This window comes from Microcaecilia unicolor, chromosome 5 (assembly GCF_901765095.1).
Source record: "Microcaecilia unicolor chromosome 5, aMicUni1.1, whole genome shotgun sequence".
In the NCBI taxonomy this organism is placed as follows: Eukaryota; Metazoa; Chordata; class Amphibia; order Gymnophiona; family Siphonopidae; genus Microcaecilia; species Microcaecilia unicolor.
In genome coordinates this window covers 37378980-37400812 of record NC_044035.1, presented here as the reverse complement: position 1 = coordinate 37400812, position 21833 = coordinate 37378980, and the positions used below count along the sequence as shown (strand labels likewise).

At 42.0% G+C, this 21833-nt stretch overlaps 1 protein-coding gene across 2 annotated transcripts in view; it reads left to right on the top strand.

Moving 5' to 3' along the window:
* The window catches only part of SLK (STE20 like kinase), a 322672-nt gene that overhangs the window by 281395 nt on the left and 19444 nt on the right, over positions 1 to 21833 (top strand). For both annotated transcript variants that reach the window (XM_030202789.1, XM_030202788.1), the window contains 3 exons: positions 9651 to 9839; positions 20146 to 20271; positions 21065 to 21178. In XM_030202789.1, the coding sequence (XP_030058649.1) occupies positions 9651 to 9839; positions 20146 to 20271; positions 21065 to 21178 (429 nt within the window). The remainder of the gene's footprint in view (positions 1 to 9650; positions 9840 to 20145; positions 20272 to 21064; positions 21179 to 21833) is intronic.

Here is a 21833-nt window from a genome sequence, read left to right as displayed (position 1 = left end):
TGAAAAATCGATTCACTTTTACCTGTTCTACACCACTCAGGATTTTGTAGACCTCAATGATATCCCCCCTCAGCCATTTCTTTTCCAAGCTGAAGAGCCCTAACCTCTTTAGCCTTTCCTCATAAGAGAGGAGTTCCATCCCCTCAATCATTTTGCTTGCCTCCTTTGAAACTTTTCTAATTCCGTTATATCTTTTTTGTGATAAATTGACCAGAACACAATGCTCAAGGTGAGGTCTCACCATGGAGCAGTTCAGAGGCATTATAATATTCTTGGTCTTATTTTCCATCCCTTTCTTAATAATTTTTAGCATCCTGTTTGCTTTTTTGGCCACACACTGGGCAAAAGGTTTCAGCGTATTGTCTACAATGAACGGGAAGCCAGTGCTGGAGGAACTGCCTGTCTGATCAGTGCAGGACATTTTACCATCTCTAACCGTGTTCTGATTCAGTGGCTAATTTCCAGTGCAGCCTTTACCTTCTTTTGAGTTCCAGCTCTGGCTCCGCCTTCTGTGAACATTTTTATGGGAAGCCAGCACTGGAGACTAATTTATGCCACTTTTTAAAAATGTTTCACTTTCGAAAATTAGCCCCAGAGTCTATCAACCTCCCTGCACCTTGCACTCTGAATGAAACAATTGCTTTGTCTTCTGTACAGAACATATCATTCAGCATAAACTTAAGTTAGCAATTTATGCAGCTTAAGATTTTACTATACCAATGTAACTACAGGTAAATTTTGCCAAATGGTTATGCTATTTTGCTTTGTCCACCAAACTAGAACTAAGAAAAGAGGTGAATGAATAGCTATCATTTATACATCCTTTTTCAAAGTTGAATTAATCTCCTACCTTAACTCCCCACATCTTGAAATTATTGCTTGCAAAATAAGTGATCTTTCATTGTGGTTCTATTTGCCTCACTCTTTTCTATTGTCCACCTGGAAACTGGCAGTCTACAGAGTTTGATTTCTCAGAGTTTATTTCTAACATCTGTGTTAAATTTGCTAATGTTTTGCTAGTGGATGACATCAATCTATATTTAGATAACACAAAATGACACTAATACAAAAAGTCCTTATGACTTCCTAACTTCCTAGCAATTTACTCACCAATGCTATATCTAAAGCCAACGAGGCTGCCCCCACTGCTGAACAGCTTGCCACTTCAATAAAAAAAATACTGAAGATTAGAAACTGTATCCTGAATCTTAATGTTAATGCTGTAGTCAATTTTGGTGCATCAACAAACTCATATGGAGGAATAATAGCTGATAGAATTTGGTCCTTCTTCATATTACCCTCTCAGGAAACAGATCATTCTTATTAAAATACTCCTCACATTGTACGTTAGATGCCTGTCCAAGTTGCACTCCTCAAAGCAAATATATCCTTTTTGTTGACTTATGGTTTATTCTTTATTCCCAGAGAATAAAGGATCCATTTCATTAGCTCCTATTCCTAAGAATCCATTGGCCTCAACAAGTGATGTCACCCACTACTGGTCAGTAGTAGCATCTATTCCCCTATTGACCAAGGTCATGGAAGGTATAGTCTCAGCCCAACTCCCTTCTCCAAAAATCCCAGACCCTGTTAGAGCACTGAAACCGTCCTAACCACATTAATATCTAACTTAAGGAAAGAAATTAGCTTGGGTATAAAGGTTATATTGATGCATTTTGATATGTCTAGTGTGTTTGATGTAGTGGATCACTTTGGTTTAAGCGGAAAAGTTCTCCAGTAGTTCCAAGGCTTTTTAAAAGCTAGATCTTACCATCTAAAAATGGTAAGTTTCATATCACTCTCCCCAATATTGTTTAATGTTATGATGGCTCTGTTGGGTAATAGACTTGAGGCTGCAGTGTTTCATACTTTTATCTGTAATCCTTTAAAAAACAGCATTCATAAATTTTAAACTCAATTAAATTGGGACTTGCTCAGATGGTATCCTGGGCCTCTAAATTCAGATTGAAACTAAACAGAGACAAAAACAAATTCCTGGCAATAACCAGTCCCTATGATAACACTCCTTATAATAATTTCATAATAGATCAAACCCCTTACCCTTTGGAAGCCACAATAAAAATTCTCTGTGTGACAGTCGACAGCTAATATTAGAATCTCATGTACCTTCAGTAATAGCAAAATATTTTTTAACCTTCTGGAAGTTGAAGCGAGTCAGGTCATATTTTCCTTCTGAGATCCTAAGACTCCTTGTACAGTTCCTTGTTTTGTCACAAATGTACTATTGTAACATTATCTACGCAGGTTGCAAGGAGCAGATCCTGAAAAGGCTCCAAACAGCACAAAATACAGCATCTCAATTTCTTTATAGAGTCTCACGCTTCGAAAGACCCTCACCTTTATTAATGAAGTTGCATTAGCTCCCCATCAAATATAGGGTCACCTTCAAACGTTGTGTTTTCATCTTCCAAATTTTACTTGGCTTGGTCCCAGATTACATGCACCATCTTCGTGAACTTCCCCTGTGTAATACTTTCCTTGGTGCCAGGGATACCTAAGACTCCACTTTCCAAATTGTAAAAATGTTGTCTACATATCGGTTCTTTCAGCAAACTTCACTTATCAGGGCACTAAATGATGGAACTCTCTCCCGAAATCTACTAGACATCAACATAATTACATGCAGTTTCTTAAGATTTTTTTTTTTACTTTTTTTTTCACAGTTTATCAGTGGTTTATGAATTCCTGGATTAATTAACTTGCATGTTACCTAGTATATCATTTATGAACTATGGGCCAAATTCTATATTGTGTCTGAAAAATTGGCGCCAATTAAAGACACACCTTAGCGTGATCTATAAAGTGTGCGCACAACTTAATTGAACTACAAGCTAATCATCGCTGATAATTGGGAGATAATCAGTTAGCACTAATTGGCAATAATTAGGATTTAGGTGCATCTCCGATTCTATAACGGATTGCGCCTAAATCCTATCGCACATGCCAATTTTGGGGCATGGTTAGGGGCGTTCCTGGATTTTATGCATGTTGATACAGAAGCACGCCTAAGTGTGCCTAATTTACGATGCCAGTATTTAGACGTCTGTATCTCTCCATGGTGTGACCTCACCTTGAGTACTGCGCTAAATTCTGGTCACCCTATCTCAAAAAAGATATAGTGGAATTAGAAAAGGTTCAAAGAAGAGTGACCAAAATGATAAAGGGGATGGAACTCCTCCCATATGAGGAATGGCTAAAGAGGTTAGGGCTCTTCAACTGAGAAGAGACGGCTGAAGGGGGGGATATGATTGAGGTCTATAAAATCTTGAATGGTTTAGAACAGGTAGAAGTGAATCAAATTTTCACTCTTTCAAAAAGTACAAAGACCTGGGGACACTCAGGAGGAGTACTTTCAAGAGTCAGACTCGGACCTCTCCTTGGAGAGAGATTAGGACCAACAGGATCTGTCAGCTGAGCATTCTATGGCATCCCATCTGACCCTTCACTGTTTGAAATCTAAGTCTCATCCAGAATGTATATCCTTTTTTGGCTTGGTCTGTTAGATATCCAAGCCTTTCAAAATTAGAGACAGAGAAGGAACCTCATTCAGAGCTTTTTGAGGTTCTAGATCATATACAGTCGCTAAAACATTAAATTTCACTGGCAAAAAAAATCTTAGAGAGACATGGCTCAAGCCATGGCATTTTTTCAACAGTGAAATTTAGCATTTTAGTAACTGTATGCGATTTCCACGGAAGCAGGTCGGGTGGACCAAAATGCCATCCGTTGAGTGTGGGCGTCGGGTTTTGCTAAGGTTTTGACAGTGCTATGCTCTGCATGAGCAGATAAGTAGTCACTCTGGTTCATTACCAAAAATTTATAATCACATTGAAGTGGTGTTCAAGGCTGTAGATGTCTGTTTATTACATTTTTTGGCACAATGGAGGCAAATGATTGAGGATCACACCTGAAGGTCTTGGATCTGAAATAGCTGTGCGCTATAGGAGGTCCTATAGCTAATTTACAGTGCATGTCTGATGCCTCACTATCATACATTGATAGATATTTATTTTCGAGCATTTATTCATTTGGTTTGTAATTACTATTATTTGTAATTACACAAAATTACTATTCTTTTTTTTCTATAATATTTTCTATTATGGAGTTGTTTTCTTTTCTTTCCCCTTTTATAGTGTAAATATCTAGCAAGGCAGGCCTTTTGATGCCTTTGATATCTCTACTCGTATTTCCACCTTGGGTGTAACAATGAAATGTCTTTCCTGGCTCAGTTTCTGACCTTGAATCACCACTTTACAAATTAACAAATAGAAATAAAACAAATATAGAAAATAAAATACCATTTTATTGGACTAATACATTTATTTATTTATTTATTTATTTATTTATTTATTGCATTTGTATCCCACATTTTCCCACCTCTTTGCAGGCTCAATGTGGCTTACAATACATCATGAATAGTGGAAGCATATAGGAATCTTTTAAGATACATTTAGCATTATAGAAGGATTTTGGGTAACATGATAATGATAGAACGTAATAGTAGTTTAACAAGTAAACATGATCATGATAAAACATTTTAGTATTTTACAAGCAAAAAATTGTAAGACAGTTCTGGATATTTGTATTGGGTTCATATTTGTTGGTCTTTGTGGTATGCCTTGCTATTTAGCTTTCAGAGGCCAAAAATTCCTTCCTGAGGTCAATATAGTATAGTACTGTTACAGTATCCTATCCTGACCTGAGGAAGGGGGTTTTGTTCTCCGAACGTTAGCCAAAATGTATTAAAATTAGTCCAATAAAAAGATTACCTTGTTTACATGTTCTATTATAAACATTTATTAACACAGCTACAATACTACTTTATCCTAAAGCAAAAAAATAAAAATATATATTTTATTTACAGTTTGTTGTCTTTGGTTTCTGCTTTCCTCATCTTCTTTTCACTGTCTTCCTTCCATCCAGCATCTGTCTTCGGTCTCTCTCTGCCATCCAGTGTCTGCCGTCTCGGCTGTCCCCTCCATCCAATGTCTGCCCTCTCTCCCTGCCCCTTCCATCCACATCTGCCCTCTATCTCTGCCTTTTCCATCCACCATCTGCCCCTGTCTGCCCTCTCTCTCTCCCCCTTCCATTCACTGTCTGCCCTTTCTATCCCTTCCATCCAGTGTCTGCCCTTTCTCTCTGCCCCTTCAGTCCACCATTTGCCCTCCCTCTCCCATCCATCCAGGGTCTGTCCTCCCTCTCGCTCCCCCTTCCATCCAGGATCTGCCCCTTTTTTCAGCCCCCAGTTCCAGCCCCACTATCCCACCAGTCCCCCATTTCAGCCCCAGTCCTTTTCTCCCATCAGTCCCAAGCTTCAGCCCCCAACCACTTCTCCCTGTCCCCTTTTCAGCCCCCAGTTTCAACCCCAGCCCATTTCTCTCACCAGTCCCAAGCTTCAGCCCCAGCCACTTCTCCCTGTCACCTTTTCAGCCCCCCAGTCCCCACAGTTTCAGCCCCTGCCCCTTTTTAGCCTCCAGTCCCAGTACTAGCCCCCTTATTACTACTACTACTACTATTTAGCATTTCTATAGCGCTACAAGGCATACGCAGCGCTGTACAAACATAGAAGAAAGACAGTCCCTGCTCAAAGAGCTTACAATCTAATAGACAAAAAATAAATAAAGTAAGCAAATCAAATCAATTAATGTGAACGGGAAGGAAGAGAGGAGGGTAGGTGGAGGCGAGTGGTTACAAGTGGTTACGAGTCAAAAGCAATGTTAAAGAGGTGGGTTTTCAGTCTAGATTTAAAGGTGGCCAAGGATGGGGCAAGACGTAGGGGCTCAGGAAGTTTATTCCAGGCGTAGGGTGCAGCGAGATAGAAGGCGCGAAGTCTGGTCCCACCTACCCTCCTTTTCAGCCCCCAGTTCCAGCCCCCTTCATCCACATACCTTGTATTAGGGCCCCCCTTTTCAGCCCCAGAACCATTCTCCCACCTGAACCATGCATGCCCCATTTTCCCACCAGCCCCAGGCATGGCCCCCATTTTCCCATATGGCCCCTTCTCAGACCCCAGTTCCAGCCCCCTTCTCCCATCTGAGAGCCCCCTCCCCTCCTTCCATTCGAGAACCCCCTCATGTCTGCCCTCCCTGCTAGTAAAAATCTCCTCGATGTTGTCGGGCCTTCCCACACTGAGTCCCGCCCGCCCTCACGGTAGTAGGAAGTTACCTCAGAGGAGGGCGGGGACTCAATGTGGGAAGGCCCGACGACGTCGAAGAGATTTTTACTAGCAGGGCAGACGCGAGGCGCTGCCTGCTACTCCGGCGCTTCGCAAATTGTTTTTTTTAAGGCAGTGAGGGTTGTGGCAGGAGGACGGAGCTGGTAGGTGGGTCGGATCGCTGACACCCGGGGCGGACCGCCCCCACCGCCCTGCCCTTCTTGCTACGCCACTGTTCAGAGGGAGGGAGGGACTGGAGCTCGGGCGGTCGGGGCAGTCGGGGGGACTTTAGGCACGCCGCAGGGGGCCCCTTGAGCGCGAGGCCCTATGTGGTCACCTCGCCCTAAGACCGTCCTTGTCGGAGTTCCACTTGAATCAGTCCATTGAACTTCCCGTCTTCTTCCCTAAGCCACACTCTTATCCTGGAGATGCAGCACTGCATATTTTAGACTGCAAGCGTGCTCTAGCATATTATGTGGCGCATACTAAACCTCATAGGAAGTCATCCCAGCTTTTTGTATCCTTCGACCCTAACAGGTTAGTGATTACCATCACCAAATGTACTATCTCAGCTTGGCTGACTGACTGTATCTCCTACATGTATACTCAGGCTGGATGACCCTTCATGGCTGTGTCACTGCTCACAATGTAACAGCCATGGCGACTTCAGTAGCCCATTCCACTGTGCCTCCATTTAAGAAATTTGCAAGGCAGTTATCTTCTATCCACACCTTCACTGCTTGCTACTGTCTGGAGCAGTATTCTAGGGATAACCCGTTTGAACAAGCAGTTCTTCCGATTTTTTTTACTACTTTTTTACCACTTGAATGCCAACTCCACCCTCCAGCCCTTTTTTCCACCAGGCTCACTTTCTCCTTAGTTGCCAAGATTATAATTACATTTGTGAACCTGGAAGCTAGTGAGTCCCACGTGCGAGAATATTATGCTTGCTTGTCCTTGGAGAAAGCAAAGTTACTTACCTGTAGCAGGTGTTCTCCGAGGACCGCAGTCATATATTCTCAAATACCTCCTACCTCTCCTAGGAGTTGTCTTCTTAGCTTTAGTGCTCGAGCGTCAGGTTGGAGGGCACCCATGCATGTGCAGCAGGTGCACTGTTTTAAAGTGACACTGCACTATGGCAGTGTCTACACCAAACTTCGTAGATAACGTCACCCACATGTGAAAATATATGCCTCCTGTCTTCGGAAAATCCCGTCTATAGATAAGCAGCTTTGCTTTACAGTTATGCTCTCCATCACCTGCACATTTGGAAGTTGATCCATGGGGGTTAGGGATGAACCTTTGCCTATTGTTTCCTATCCGTCTGTCCTACCCTTATCCCTTATTTGTCCTGTGTGTCTGTTCTGATTTAAATTGTAAGCTCTTTTGAGCAGGGACTGTCTTTTTCTTCATGTTCAATTGTGAAGCGCTGCGTACAACTGGTAGCGCTATAGAAATGATTTGTAGTAGTAGTATATGTTGTGGTACCATAGATGATTGCCTGCACTCAAGTGGCTGCCATAGCGATGAGCAAGAAGTGAAGAGGGTCATTTGATACTACAGTGTTACTCACCTACCTGGGCCCACTGCTCATTTCGCACCCTCTGGAGGAAGTCCCGGTTGTGCTGTCGTAGGTGGCCACCCCATTTCCTCAAGTCCATCTGTATAGAGGCAAGAGTTGGGAAAGAGGGAGAGGGGTGGTTGAGGTAACCTAGTGTTTAGAACACTTGACTGATCATACAGGAGTAGCCAGTTCAATCCCAGCACTGATTACTGTCACTTAGAGCCAGTCACCTCACCCTGCACTGCCCCGTGTACAGCTGACTAATGCAATCAGGAGCTTAACTTGTGCAAAGTACCCTGCTTACTTTTTGTACTTATATCTCTGGGGAAGGAGGCTTGTGCATTAAATTGCACTGTCAGCTGCTCCCAGGCCCTCCTGTATCTCAGGTAGGATCTCTTCCTGTGGCCTGGGAGGATGGAATACCACTTTTCCTTCCTTAGGAAGAACCTGGCTAACAGCAGGGTGTCAGCATCACTAAAGTTTGGCTGCTTACATCTGGATGCCATTTTTCCCACTGACCCCACCAATATTTAAATGGATTCGGTAAATGGCGCAGGAATGTAGATTGCTTCTATAAATGGTGCAGAAACTGACTAGGCATATTCTATAAATGGTGTGGAAATTGGTACCAAGAGTAATTCTATAAATGGCGCGCGGCTTTTTTTTTTTTCCCAAGCCAATTTTTCGGTGACATTTATAGAATTCAGTCTTTTGTATGTTAAATTGAGGAGATGGGCAGACTTAGCTTGAGAAAAATAATCTGCCAACCCCAGTAACCAGTGGGCAGGAGCAAAGAGTACGGGAAACACATGATCTATGAACCTTTGATGCTTTTAAGATGTCATTGAGAGTCTCTGTAATTGGGAGGCACAGACTCTCACACTGCAGGGCCTCAGGCTTTTTAAAAATGTAGTCATAATTTGAGATAAATAGAGTGAAGATACTAGTTGGCATTCAGTGTTGTCCCGGCTGTTTAGAGCAAGTGATTGGATATTTGGGTGGAAGACCTTTTCTTGCAGTTCAGCTACAGGTGGAATTCCAGCCACCTTGGTCACTCCATTGCTAGAGTGGATGAACAGGGAAACCAAACTTGATGAGGCAGTGAGGATTATTCTGTCATCACATTTTGAATCAAGGGTATCAGCAAGATTGATCAAAAACATAGTAGCCTGGCACTCCAGTCCAGCAAAAATGCATCCACAGCATAATTGAGTCTGCTTGGTTTCCAGGAACAGAAGAGATCAATATAGGAAATGACCTGTCACCAATACGAACAAATTTGTGGTGTTTTTAAACCATTGACTACTTATTTTCTTTTTTTCTGTCCCCTCCCCCACCACAAATTAGAAGACAGCCTGTAGCTAGGAATTCCTCAAAGTTCGCTTACCAGTAAGGAGTGTTCTTTCAGGACAGTAGCATATCAGTCTTCACAGAGCCCTCCTGCTTCCCTAAAGGAGTTGTCTCCAAATTGTGGCAACCTAGAAAACTGAAGGGAGGGCCATTTTGTAAGACATCTCACACGTATTTTGCAGAGCATGACACAAAACTCCAAAGTTTGGTAATAATTGTTCTGACTCTAGCTCCCTCCAATTATAGCCGTGTCAAAGGTAAGCAACTTCATTCTTTTCAGCCCTTTCAGTCTTTATAACATATGTGTTACAATGGGCCAAGTCTCAAGACACAAGTCTTGTAGATTAATGTTTAGATTGTTTATCTTATTTGCTTACTCTATTTCCCGCCTCATTTGTACTGAAGTGACCGCACTGGTGAAAAAGACAACATTAATATTTTTCTAGTCTCTGCACATAGAATATAGGATTAAAAATTTGGTCAACAAGCATTGCTTCCATTTTAAGTAAAATGGATTTGTTGCTTCAATTCTCCATTGGTGTACTTTTTCTTTTTTTTAAGGAAATGGAACAAATGCAGAGGTACAATCAGAGGCTTATTGAGGAATTAAAGAACAAACAAACTCAAGAGAAAACAAGGCTACCAAAAATCCAGCGCAGTGATGCAAAGACACGCATGGCCATGTTTAAAAAGAGCTTAAGAATTAATTCTGCTGGCTCTCCAGAGCAGGATCGAGAAAAGATTAAGCAGGTAAAACATTTCAAAGTACAAGAGAAGCTATATAACTTAAAAAAGGAAAAGTATGTGAGTGTTGCAAATTTAGTAAAAACATTTTTTAAATGTTTATATGGTTATGAAAAGGGGGAGTCTTTTGAAATATTTCAAGAAAGAGTTCAATGACATAAATATCACTTGAGTACTTTAAGCCCTTCGAGTTCATATTTTAGTATTTTGTTACCATATTCTTATTTCAAGATCATCCTTTTTAAAAATTTAAATACACCTCCTCATTCTATAACTGTTTGCCTAAATTTAAGTTCCATTCACGTGAGTAAGTGTACACTTACATGTGTGCATGGTAGTAACGTACCTAACCAGTGTTCTATAATTGCACACTAAAATGGGTTAGGGAGTGTTCATGAAGGAGGGGCATGGATAGAGCATAAGCGGGGCTGACATTTATGGCTTAACTTACAGGGATACTGTAAGTTATGCATGTAAGTGCTGCATTTAAGCATGCCCATAGAGTAAGCTCACTACCTGTGGAAATATGGCACCTAAATATTGATGCCCTGCTGTAGAACTGCCTCCATGTGTTATTGCTATTACACTGTTCAGGGTTTCTTTGTTGTTTGAGTAGCAGCCTCACTTAGACCGTTTAGTTCATGTGAATAGCAGCCAAATTGTCTACAAAATTACTTTTTTTTTCTTTTTTTTACTACTAAATTATTTTCAAGTCTCTTAGTAAAGTCTTATCTTTCCTAGAAAATGATCACATTTCTTGTAAATATAACCTTTATTAAATTTAATATCTTGCTTATGGCTAAATAAGCCCTGAATTGGATCGCAATTTTAAAAAAATCTTATTTCCAATAGCACCTCACCAAGCAGGTTAAAATACAAAACACAAGTACACCAATTACCCTTCCCCTCACTAGTTAACACCAACCCCTCCCCCCCATAAAAAATCCCCTAACAGTATTATCTGTATACATAATCTTATTCAATCCACTGACCAAACAGCCATGCCTTCTTAAATTACATATTGTAGATTCTGTCCTTTCACATCTCTAATGGTAGTAAATTCTAGGGATGTAGCTTTCAACTGCAAAAGCTCGATTAATCATATATTGCACCCAACTTGGAATTATCTGTAACTGCTAGGAAGATCTAGGATTGCTTGATGGTACATACGGCTGCAATAATCTTAACTGTTAAGGTCCACTGCAATATATATTCTAAAAAATGAAGGAAATATTAAATAGAATACAAAATTCCACTGTAAGGCAGTCAAAACAGAAATGTGGGTAAGTAGTTTCATGTGCCAAACTGTGAACGAACTGTAGGTGCTTTTTAAATTAATTATTTGGCAGCCCACAGTATAGACACAGTAGTCCAGCCTAGTTGTTTTAAAAGCATGGACCAAAATTGTTAGGACCTTCTGTTCCACAAAGGGTCTTAGATGGCAAAGCAACTTGAAACTGGAAAATGATACCTTCACTACCCCTGATATCTGATCATGAAAGGGCATGTCTTGATCTTGAAAGGACTCCCAAAATACTTACTTCCCTACAGTTTTGTTAATGGACTGTCTCCACAGTCTGACTTGTTACATTCAACTTAAGTTTTGATTTCCAAAACCATGCCAATCATGTAACCTCCAAAGCTATACTCTGATCACTCCCCAACTTCTATCCCCAGCTGAATATCATCAGCAAATAAATAACAAAAAACTTCAGATAACTCTATCAAGGGGACTAATGAACTTGGAGATTAAACAGCAATGAGAGTAATATTGATCTCTACGTTGTGTTGATCTAGACACCATCCCTTTTCTAATTACTGCTTGTGATCTATATCTCAAAATAGATGAGAGCCACAAAAATACTGTACCCCAAAGTCTCAACAGGGATAGGCTATGCAACAGCAAAGAATGATTAATTCTATCAAAGGCTTTCACTTAACTCAAAAGGGACAGTATTGTGGTTTCAGTCCGACACCGAGGAGGATGCCTTGTGGGATGAAGAGGAGAGGATCCTAGATATTTCTCATTGAGGAGTCTTGTGGTCTTCCCTTGGATCCTACTCCTTCACCAGAAAGAAAGCTCCCCCCCCCCCCCCCCCGGAGAGCCTTTCTTCATTTGCGCGTGAAATGTCTGTGGCTATTCCCTTCCCTGTGGTATCTGAGGATGAGCCCAGGACTGAGATGCTCGAGGTCCTTGACTATCCTTCTCCACCTAAGGAGTCATCCACTGTCCCTTTGCATAATGTCCTTAAGGAGACATTGCTTAGGAACTGGGTGAAACCACTAAGTAATCCCACCATTCCCAAAAAAGCTGAGTCCCAATATCGGATTCACGGAGAACCTGAGTTACCCTCACGACTTTATGGTTGTGGATTTTGCTCTCAAGAGATTTTAGAGTTTTAGAGATTTTGCCTCGGCGCCCCCGGGACGAGAATCTAGAACCCTGGACTCTTTTGGGAGGAAGGCCTAACATTCCTCCATTCTCGTGTCCAAGATTCAGTCGTACCAGTTCTACACGAGCATCCACATGCGGAACAATGTGAAGCAACTGGCGAACTTGGTGAACAAGCTCCCTCCGGAGCACACCAGGCCTTTTCAGGAGGTGGTCAGGCAGCTGAAGGTGTGTCGTAAATTCCTGTCCAGGGGTGCTTATGACTCTTTTGGTGTTGCATCCAGATCCGCTGCTCAAGGTATAGTGATACGCAGACTCTCATGGCTGCGTGCCGCTGTCCTGGACAGTCGAGTCCAGCAGCGGCTTGCGGATGTTCCTTGCCAGGGGGATAATATTTTTGGCGAGAAAGTCGAGCAGGTGGTCGAGCAGCTCCACCAGCAGGAAACCGCCCTCGACAACCTCTCCCACCGGTCGCCTTCAGCATCTACCTCATCAGATAGACGTTTTTCAGGGGAAGGAGGACTGCTCCCTATGCTTACAATATGCGTAGGTACAATCCACCTTCTCGACAGCCTTCTCAGGCTCAGCCCCAGCGCGCTCGTTCTCGTCAACACCGTGCGCCTAGACAGGCCCCGCAGCTCCCCAGCAAAAGCAAGGTACGGGCTTTTGACTGGCTCCAGTTGAGCATAGCTGCTATAAAAGTGTCTGTGTCGGATGATCTGCCGGTCGGAGGGAGGCTAAAATTTTTTCACCAAAGCTGACCTCTCATAACCTCCGATCGGTGGGTTCTTCAAATAGTCCGGCTAGGATACTCCCTCAATTTGATTTCTACACCTCCAAATTGCCCACCAGGAGCTCAGTCCTTCAGTTTCCAGTACAGACAGGTACTTGCAGAGGAACTCACCGCCCTTCTCAGTGTCAATGCGGTCGAGCCCGTTCCACCAGGGCAGGAAGGGCTTGGATTCTATTCCAGGTACTTCCTTGTGCAAAAGAAGACAGGGGGGATGCGTCCCATCCTAGATCTAAGGGCCCTGAACAAATACCTGGTCCAAGAAAAGTTCAGAATGGTTTCCCTGGGCACCCTTTTTCCCATGATTCAGAAAAATGATTGGCTATGCTCTCTGGACTTAAAGGATGCTTATACACACATCCCGATACCTCCAGCTCACAGGAAGTATCTTCAATTTTGTCTGGGAACACAGCATTTTCAGTATTGTGTACTACCCTTTGGTCTCGCGTCTGCACCCAGGGTCTTTACAAAATGCCTGGCAGTAGTTACAGCGTCGCTACGCAGACTGGGAGTGCATGTGTTCCCTTATCTCAGCGATTGGCTGGTAAAGAACACCTCAGAGGCAGGAGCTCTACAGTCCATGCAGATAACTATTCAACTGCTGGAGCTACTCGGGTTTGTTATAAATTACCCCAAGTCCCATCTTCTTCCTGTTCAAAGACTGGAATTTATTGGAGCTCTGCTGGATTCACAGACGGTTCGCGCCTATCTCCCCAAGACGAGAGCAGACAATCTTCTCTCTCTAGTTTCCATGGCCAGAGCGTCTCAACGTATCACAGCTCGGCAGATGTTGAGACTTCTAGGCCATATGGCCTCCACAGTTCATGTGACACCCATTGCTCGTCTTCACATGAGATCTGCTCAACGGACCCTAGCTTCCCAGTGGTATCAAGCTGCAGGGAATCTAGAGGATGCGATCCAGCTGTCCACCGACTTTCACAATTCCCTTCAGTGGTGGACAATTTGATCCAATTTGACCTTGGGACGTCCCTTCCAAATTCCTCAGCCTCTAAAAGTGCTGACAACAGATGCATCTCTCCTGGGGTGGGGAGTTCATGTAGGTGGGCTCCACACTCAAGGAGCTTGGTCCCTCCAGGAATCAGGTCTTCAGATCAATCTCCTGGAGTTGCGAGCGGTCTGGAACGCTCTAAAGGCTTTCAGAGATCGGCTGTCCAATCAAATTATTCAAATTCACAGAGACAGTCAGGTTGCCATGTACTACATCAACAAGCAGGGGGGCACCGGATCTTGCCCCCTGTGTCAGGAAGCCGTCCAGATGTGGCTTTGGGCTCGCCGTTTCGGAATGTATCTCCAAGCCACGTATCTGACAGGAGTAAACAACAGTCTGGCCGACAGGTTGAGCAGGATCATGCAACCTCATGAGTGGTCGCTCAACTCACACATAGTGCGCAAGATCTTCCAAGAGTGGGGCACCCCCTTGGTGGATCTTTTCGCCACTCAGATCAATCACAAGGTCCTTCAATTCTGTTTTCAGGCCCACGACAAACTAGTGTCAGATGCTTTTCTCCTTCATTGGGGGAACGGCCTTCTGTACGCATATCCTCCCCATACCTCTAGTGGGGAAGACCTTGCTGAAACTCAAGCAAGATTGCGGAACCACGATTCTGATTGCTCCCTTTTTGCCGCGTCCGATTTGGTTCCTTCCTCTTCTGAGTTGTCTTCCGAAGAACTGTGGAGATTTGAATGTTTTCCAATACTCATCACTCAGAACGAGGGGGTGCTTCTGCATCCCAACCTCCAGTCTCTGGCTCTCATGGCCTGGATGTTGAGGGCATAGACTTCGCCTCCTTGGTTCTTTCTGAGCGTGTCTCCCGAGTCTTTCTTGCTTCCAGGAAAAATTCCACGAAGAGGTGTTACTCTTTCAAATGGAGGAGGTTTGCCATCTGGTGTGACAGCAAGGCCCTAGATCCTCGCTCTTGTCCTACACAGACCCTTCTATACTTGTCAGAGTCTGGTGTAAAGACCAAGTCCGTAAGAGTTCATCTTAGTGCAATTAGTGCATTTCAATATCATGTAGAAGGTAAGCCTATCTCTGGACAGCCTTTAGTTGTTTGCTTCATGAGAGGTTTGCTTTTGTCAAAGCCCCCGTCAAACCTCCACCAGTGTCATGAGATCTCAACGTTGTTCTCACCCAGCTGATGAAGCCTCCTTTTGCGCCACTGAATTCCTGCCATCTGAAGTACTTCACCTGGAAGGTCATTTTCTTGGTGGCTGTTACTTCAGCTCGTAGAGTCAGTGAACTTCAAGCCTTAGTAGTGCATGCTCCTTACCTCAAGTTTCATCACAACAGAGTAGTCCTCCGCACTCACCCTAAGTTCCATCTGAACCAGTCAATTGTCTTGCCAACATTTTTTCCCCGTCTTCATAGTTGTACACCTTGGACTGCAAGAGAGCATTGGCCTTTTATGTGGAGCGGACAAGCCCCTTCAGAAAGGCCGCCTAAATGTTTGTTTCTTTTGATCCCAACAGAAGGGGAGTCAGAGTCGGGACATGCACCATTTCCAATTGGCTAGCAGATTGCATTTCCTTCACTTATGCCCAAGCTGGGCTGACTCTTGAGGGTCATGTTACGGCTCATAGTGTTAGAGCCATGGCAGCGTCGGTGGCCCACTTGAAGTCATAAGTACATAAGTACATAAGTAGTGCCATACTGGGAAAGACCAAAGGTCCATCTAGCCCAGCATCCTGTCACCGACAGTGGCCAATCCAGGTCAAGGGCACCTGGCACGCTCCCCAAACGTAAAAACATTCCAGACAAGTTATACCTAAAAATGCGGAATTTTTCCAAGTCCATTTAATAGCGGTCTATGGACTTGTCCTTTAGGAATCTGTCTAACCCCTTTTTAAACTCCGTCAAGCTAACCGTCAGCTACTATTGAAGAGATTTGCAAGGCTGCAACGTGGTCATCAATCCACACATTCACATCTCACTACTACCTTCAGCAGGATACCTGACGCAACAGTCGGTTTGGGCAGTCGGTGCTGCAGAATCTGTTCGGGATTTAGAATCCAACTCCACCCCCCTAGGCCAATTTTTATTCTGTTCCAGGCTGCACTCTCAGATGTTCTAGTTCGTAGGTCAATCCTTGTAATGTCCTCGCCGTTGCGAAGCCCAATTGATCTTTCTTTGTTGTTTTGAGTGAGCCTGGGTGCTAGGGATACCCCAGTCGTGAGAACAAGCAGCCTGCTTGTCCTTGGAGAAAGCGAAGATATATACCTGTAGCAGGTATTCTCTGAGGACAGCAGGCTGATTGTTCTCACAAACCTGCCCACCTCCCCTTTTGGAGTTGTCCTCCTTGTTATTCCTTTCTTATCTAACTGAGCAGGGCGGGAAGATGGTTGCGCATGTGCGCAGCGCGCGCCCTGCGCGCTGGAAGGCTCTGGCAAACTTTTTTGTTGCTATGGAAGATTTCCGTTCCTGGGCCGCCGTGGACGCCGACCCAGTCGTGAGAACAATCAGCCTGCTGTCCTCTGAGAATACCTGCGACAGGTATGTATCTTCGCTACATCTTCAGTAAAGACCAAAGTAAAGAATTAATTCAGTGTCTCTGTTGTGATCTTGCCCTCCATGACCACTCCTTTTACTCCTTGATGATCTTTCAGTCCCATGGATTCCCTCGCAGGCATTCTGCTTCTGATGTACCTGATCTACCTGTTTCTGTGGCAGGTGTCTCCTTCATATACTTTTTTTTACCTTCTTTATCAATGCTTTGCATTTAACTTGCCAATTGCTTATGTTGTGTATATGCCTTTCTATGCTTGAACTGTTCCTAAGGGAACAGTTGCTTCTTATTTTCTTCATTTGGATCCTTTTTGGATTTTTTAAAGATGTTCTTTTGGCTCTAATAGCTTCTTTCACTTCACCTTTTAATGATGTTGGCTCTTGTTTGCTCTTCTTTCTACCTTTATTAATACGTGGTATACATTTGGTCTGAGCTTCCAAGATGGTATTTTTAAACAATGTCCATGCCTGATTTAAAACCCTTAACCATTTTCCTCATTTTATCATAGTCATCAATTCGAAAATTAAATGCTGCTACAATAGATTTCCTTAGTGACTTCACTCCAAGATATTAGCTCAAATTTGATCATGTTATGATAATTGTTTCCCAGAGGACCCAACACCATTACCTCTCGTACTAAGCCCTGCATTCCAGTAAGGCAGTGGTTCCCAAACTTGGTCCTGGAGGCACCCCAGCCAGTCAGGTTTTCAGGATACCCACAATTAATATTCTTGAGAGAGATTTGCATGCAGTGGAAGGTAGCGCATGCAAATCTCTCTCATGAAGTTTCATTGTGAGTATCCTGAAAACCTGACTGGCCTGGGGTGCCTCCAGGATCAAGTTTGGGAACCACTTCATTAAGGACTAGATCTAAAATAGCTCCCCCTCTTGTTGGTTCCTGGACTAGCTGCTCTAAGAAGCAGTCATTTATTATATCTAGGAATTTTTATCTCACTAGTTGCCCAATTTGCCAGCTTTCCTAATTTCTATTAACATTTTTTCATCTGTTTGTTCTGTCCTGGCAGACAGTAGTATAGTCCTACCCGTATGCCCTCTTCCTTCACACATGGAATTTGTATCCATAAGGACTCCAGACTGCTATCTGTTTCATGCAGAATGCTTATTTTGTTTGACTCAATTTCCTCTTTAACATATAGCATAACACCCCCCCCCCCCCCGCCCTTCCAATTTGATCCACTTTTTCTCTGTGATAAAATATATATTCTGATAAGTGTCCCATTGATTCTCCTCCTTCCATCAGATCTCAGAGACTCCTATTATATCTACCATCCTCATTTTGTGCTATATAGTCAACTGTCCCAACTTATTTTTTAGGCTTCTACCATTTGTATACAGACACTTCAAATTGTGTTTATTCCCTGCATGTACAAGCTGCTTAGAAGTTGATGGGGATAATTTGCTTTCTTTACTCTGCTTTTCCCTTTGAACACTCCCAGTTTTGTTTCACCATTTTTGAAAACTGTCTGTTGGGATTCCCTAAATGTCATGTTCTAATAGTATCCTTCAAGGATACCCCACTTCGAGTCATATGCTCCCGAGCAACTGTTGGCTGCCCCCCATTCTAGTTTAAAAGCTGCTGTGTCATGTCAGTGATACCTAACTTAGCCATGACTTCTTTAAATTCTCTCCATTTCAAAGTTATAGATAATAAGTTGGGGAAAAAAATTGAACTGATTGCTTTCCCGCTAAAACACATTCAGCAAGTGCATCCTACTTGCAGTGATCTCTTTGACTGTGATTAATGCACACACATCACAGTTTCTCTCAGTGCATTCATTTTGGCTTTCTTCAAGGTTTAGTGTGCCCAATCTGGTTTGACCTTGATGTTATCACAGGGTATTCCATGGAGGCCAGGGCAACTTCCCATATTTTAATAGCACTCTCCTTGCAATCCGGAACTCCTCTTTTACGTAGGTTATCGTGCCGTAGCCTGTTTTCAGTGCTCTCTAGCTTTTTTGTGATCTGTTTCTTGACCTCCTTTAGATCTGTTATAGTTGTGCGCATTGCAGCAGTTTTATCAGACTTCACATCAAGCTGGGTTTAGGTCTTCTGCACCGTGGCCTAGTCATATTGATCATCCACCATTTCCTCTTTAACCTCTGCCAAACCACTTCAATTCCTGAAAATATTTTTGAAAGTTTTCCTGAGTAATCAGAAGCTCTTGGTCGTGGTCCCCAGAGGATTCCCGTGGTAGAGCATCCCAATCCTCATCGCTCAGCCCACACACAACCATTCCTTCAGATCTCATGTCTATCACCAACACTCTATTGCCACTGAAAAAACACCCTTATGGACAGAATTAAGGGACTGCTGGAAGGAAGCGGATTGTATCTTGTTTTGAAGCTGACTGGTTGGAGCATTTGCCTCACTTGTCAGTTTTAATAGGTGGTGATATTTCCTTATAATAAAATTCCAGTAAATAGCTTTCTGAAATACTTCTTTCTAGTTAGTTATGTGCTAGGACACAGCTGAACAAATGGAGTGGAGGAATAGCCTAATGGTTGGAGCTGCAAGCTAAGACCCAGAGAGGCACCATTCAAATCCCACTGCAACTCCTTAGATACAAACTTCGATTGTGAGCTCTCCAGTATAGAATATCTATGTACTTGAAAGTACCTGCTTCAATAGCTTTTGGGAATTAGTTTTATGAAAATCTTTCAAACTTTATTTGGAACAAACTAATGATAAATAACATTATGTTTACTTTAGAAAAACAATTGAAAATTCTTGGTATAATTTTCGACAAATACCTTGCATTTGAGCCACATATCAAATTGGTGATAAGCAAGGTATTTTATACAATGAGGAAATTACACCACCTTCAGACTTATTGCCTAAACACTACTATTATATCACATTGATTATTGTAATGCTATATTCATAAGACTAACTGAAGGATTGACTAAAAACCTGCAGATACTTCAGAATATAGTAGTTTGGCTGATATATAGATCATCCAGGTTTGAATTGGCTTTCTCACATCTGCTGACCCTGCTTTGGCTCTCTAATAAGGCCCACATACTGCACACCATGGCCTACCTTATTCTCCATGGTTTCTTCCAGAGTGTTTGGCAAGCCTTCTTAATCTTACTTACAAGAATAGGGCTCTATCTGATAGGCTTCCTTTATTGTTACAATATCTAAGTCCCAAACAAATAGTTTACAAAACGGTATTCAGTGGTTTGTTTTCATTCCAATCCACCTTCTGATGGAATTCTTTACTATTGAATATTAGGAAACTCACTTATAATTCCTTTAGAATGGCTTGTAAAACTTGTCTTTTTAATAAATCATTCTAATAATGCATTATAAATACACAACTTTTAGACATAATTATAGTTTTCCTGGGAATGCCCAGCATCTTTAAATTGTAAACTACATAGAACTCTTATAGGACCTTGCAGGATTGAAGTACTTATTGTTTATAAGGAATAAAAATAAATACAAATTTAAATTAGTTATAGGGTTCACATCTGGAGGAAGTGGTTCAACTTTAGTTTGAAATTATTTGTCAGTTATTGAGTAGAATTCACTCTTGAAAATATCAGATGCAATTCTTTTAGTTGTTTTATATTTTATATGTAGTTTGCTGCTCAAGAAGAGAAAAGACAGAAAAATGAGAGGCTGGCGCAGCATCAGAAACATGAAAATCAAATGAGAGACCTTCATCTGCAATGTGATACCAACATCAAGGAGTTACAGCAGCTGCAGGTAAAATATATGAAGGGTCTGTGAAACACATATCAGTAATGTATTTATATAAGATTTATTAGTTCAAAAACACATATGCACACACACTATATATATATATATATATATATATATATATATATATATATATATATATATATATATATATATATATATATATATGTATGTATAGAGAGAGAGAGAGAGAAATCTGCTAAACTTGTGGTTTAACAGTATAGCACGTCATAACCAAATTGAGTGCTTTACACTGTCCATTTTCAAGGCTTTTCTTATTTCCTCTAATGTTCTGATGCATAATTGTAATGCTTAGGGTTACATTTATTATATGTAGTTTTCTTTACATATGTGCTATAATAACACAGAGAGTCATATTTTGTTGATTTCTTACATTTTGTACTTTTTATAGTAAAAATCCTATTTAAATGTGACTCCCAGTCTAAGCACCTAATATCAAACTTAGGGCTAGATTTACTAAAATGTGCTTCTGCGTTACCATGCATTAATGTGCTTTACTTACTACAGGTCTCATTTTCTGCATGGGGCCTATTTTTACCAATAGTGCACTTTAATTGCATTGATATGCATTAACATGGTAAAGCATTTTAGTATGTCTAGCTATTAATGTGAAAACAGATGCCCAATGTATGGTTGAGTAGCTGATAGACTAAAGTAAAATACACAGAGAGGATTATCTGTATTTGAAAGTAATTAGGCTGATGATTGCTGCCACTTTCCATTATATAACTCGTTTTTATTTTACGTAGAAGTATTAACTTTGAGTCTACATTTACAGAATGAAAAATGCCATCTATTAATTGAGCATGAAACTCAGAAGCTAAAAGAATTAGATGAGGAGCACAGCCAAGAACTGAAAGAGTGGAGAGAGAAACTTAGGCCAAGAAAAAAGGTATGAAACTAGCTTGCCAAAAATACCTTTGTTAGCTTAAAAACTAGATTGGAAAAATTGGGCCAGCACTGCCTCAAATCTAAGCAGTGTGCCAGCATACAGTACACCATCCAAAACATCTGTTTTTAAGTCCTGGAACAGCTTTCACTTCATCAGGATTGTAAGGGTTTGGTACAATAGCACTGGTCACAGTCTGGGGCCAGAACATTTCAGTTATTGTGTGATAGCCTGCTGCTGCAAAGTCTGGATTGTAGATGAGAGGGTGGGTCTTAATGAGGAGAGAGTGGTGTATGAAGCCTTTATTGTCTTTCCTGCAATTATAAACAGTAGTGAGTGTGGTAAGAGCAGGCACAAACTGGGCTAGAAGCTCATATGGTTTAAGATGCTGAAATCCTAGTGGCACTGACTACATTTTGAAAAAGAAGTAGCCTAAATGAATTCAAAAGTGTGAACCATTTAACCTAACTACATGCAGTGTCAGAGCTGCACAAGTTTTGTAGTCAAAACTTTGAAACTTTAAACCGGTATTTCCATAGCGTCCCACAGATCAATCCAGAGACTTGTGGGTTGTGTCCCTCTACTAGCAGGTGGAGATAGAGAGAACCTCCAAGGTTTGCTATATGTGGATCTGTGCAGCCAAGTAAACCTCAGTATT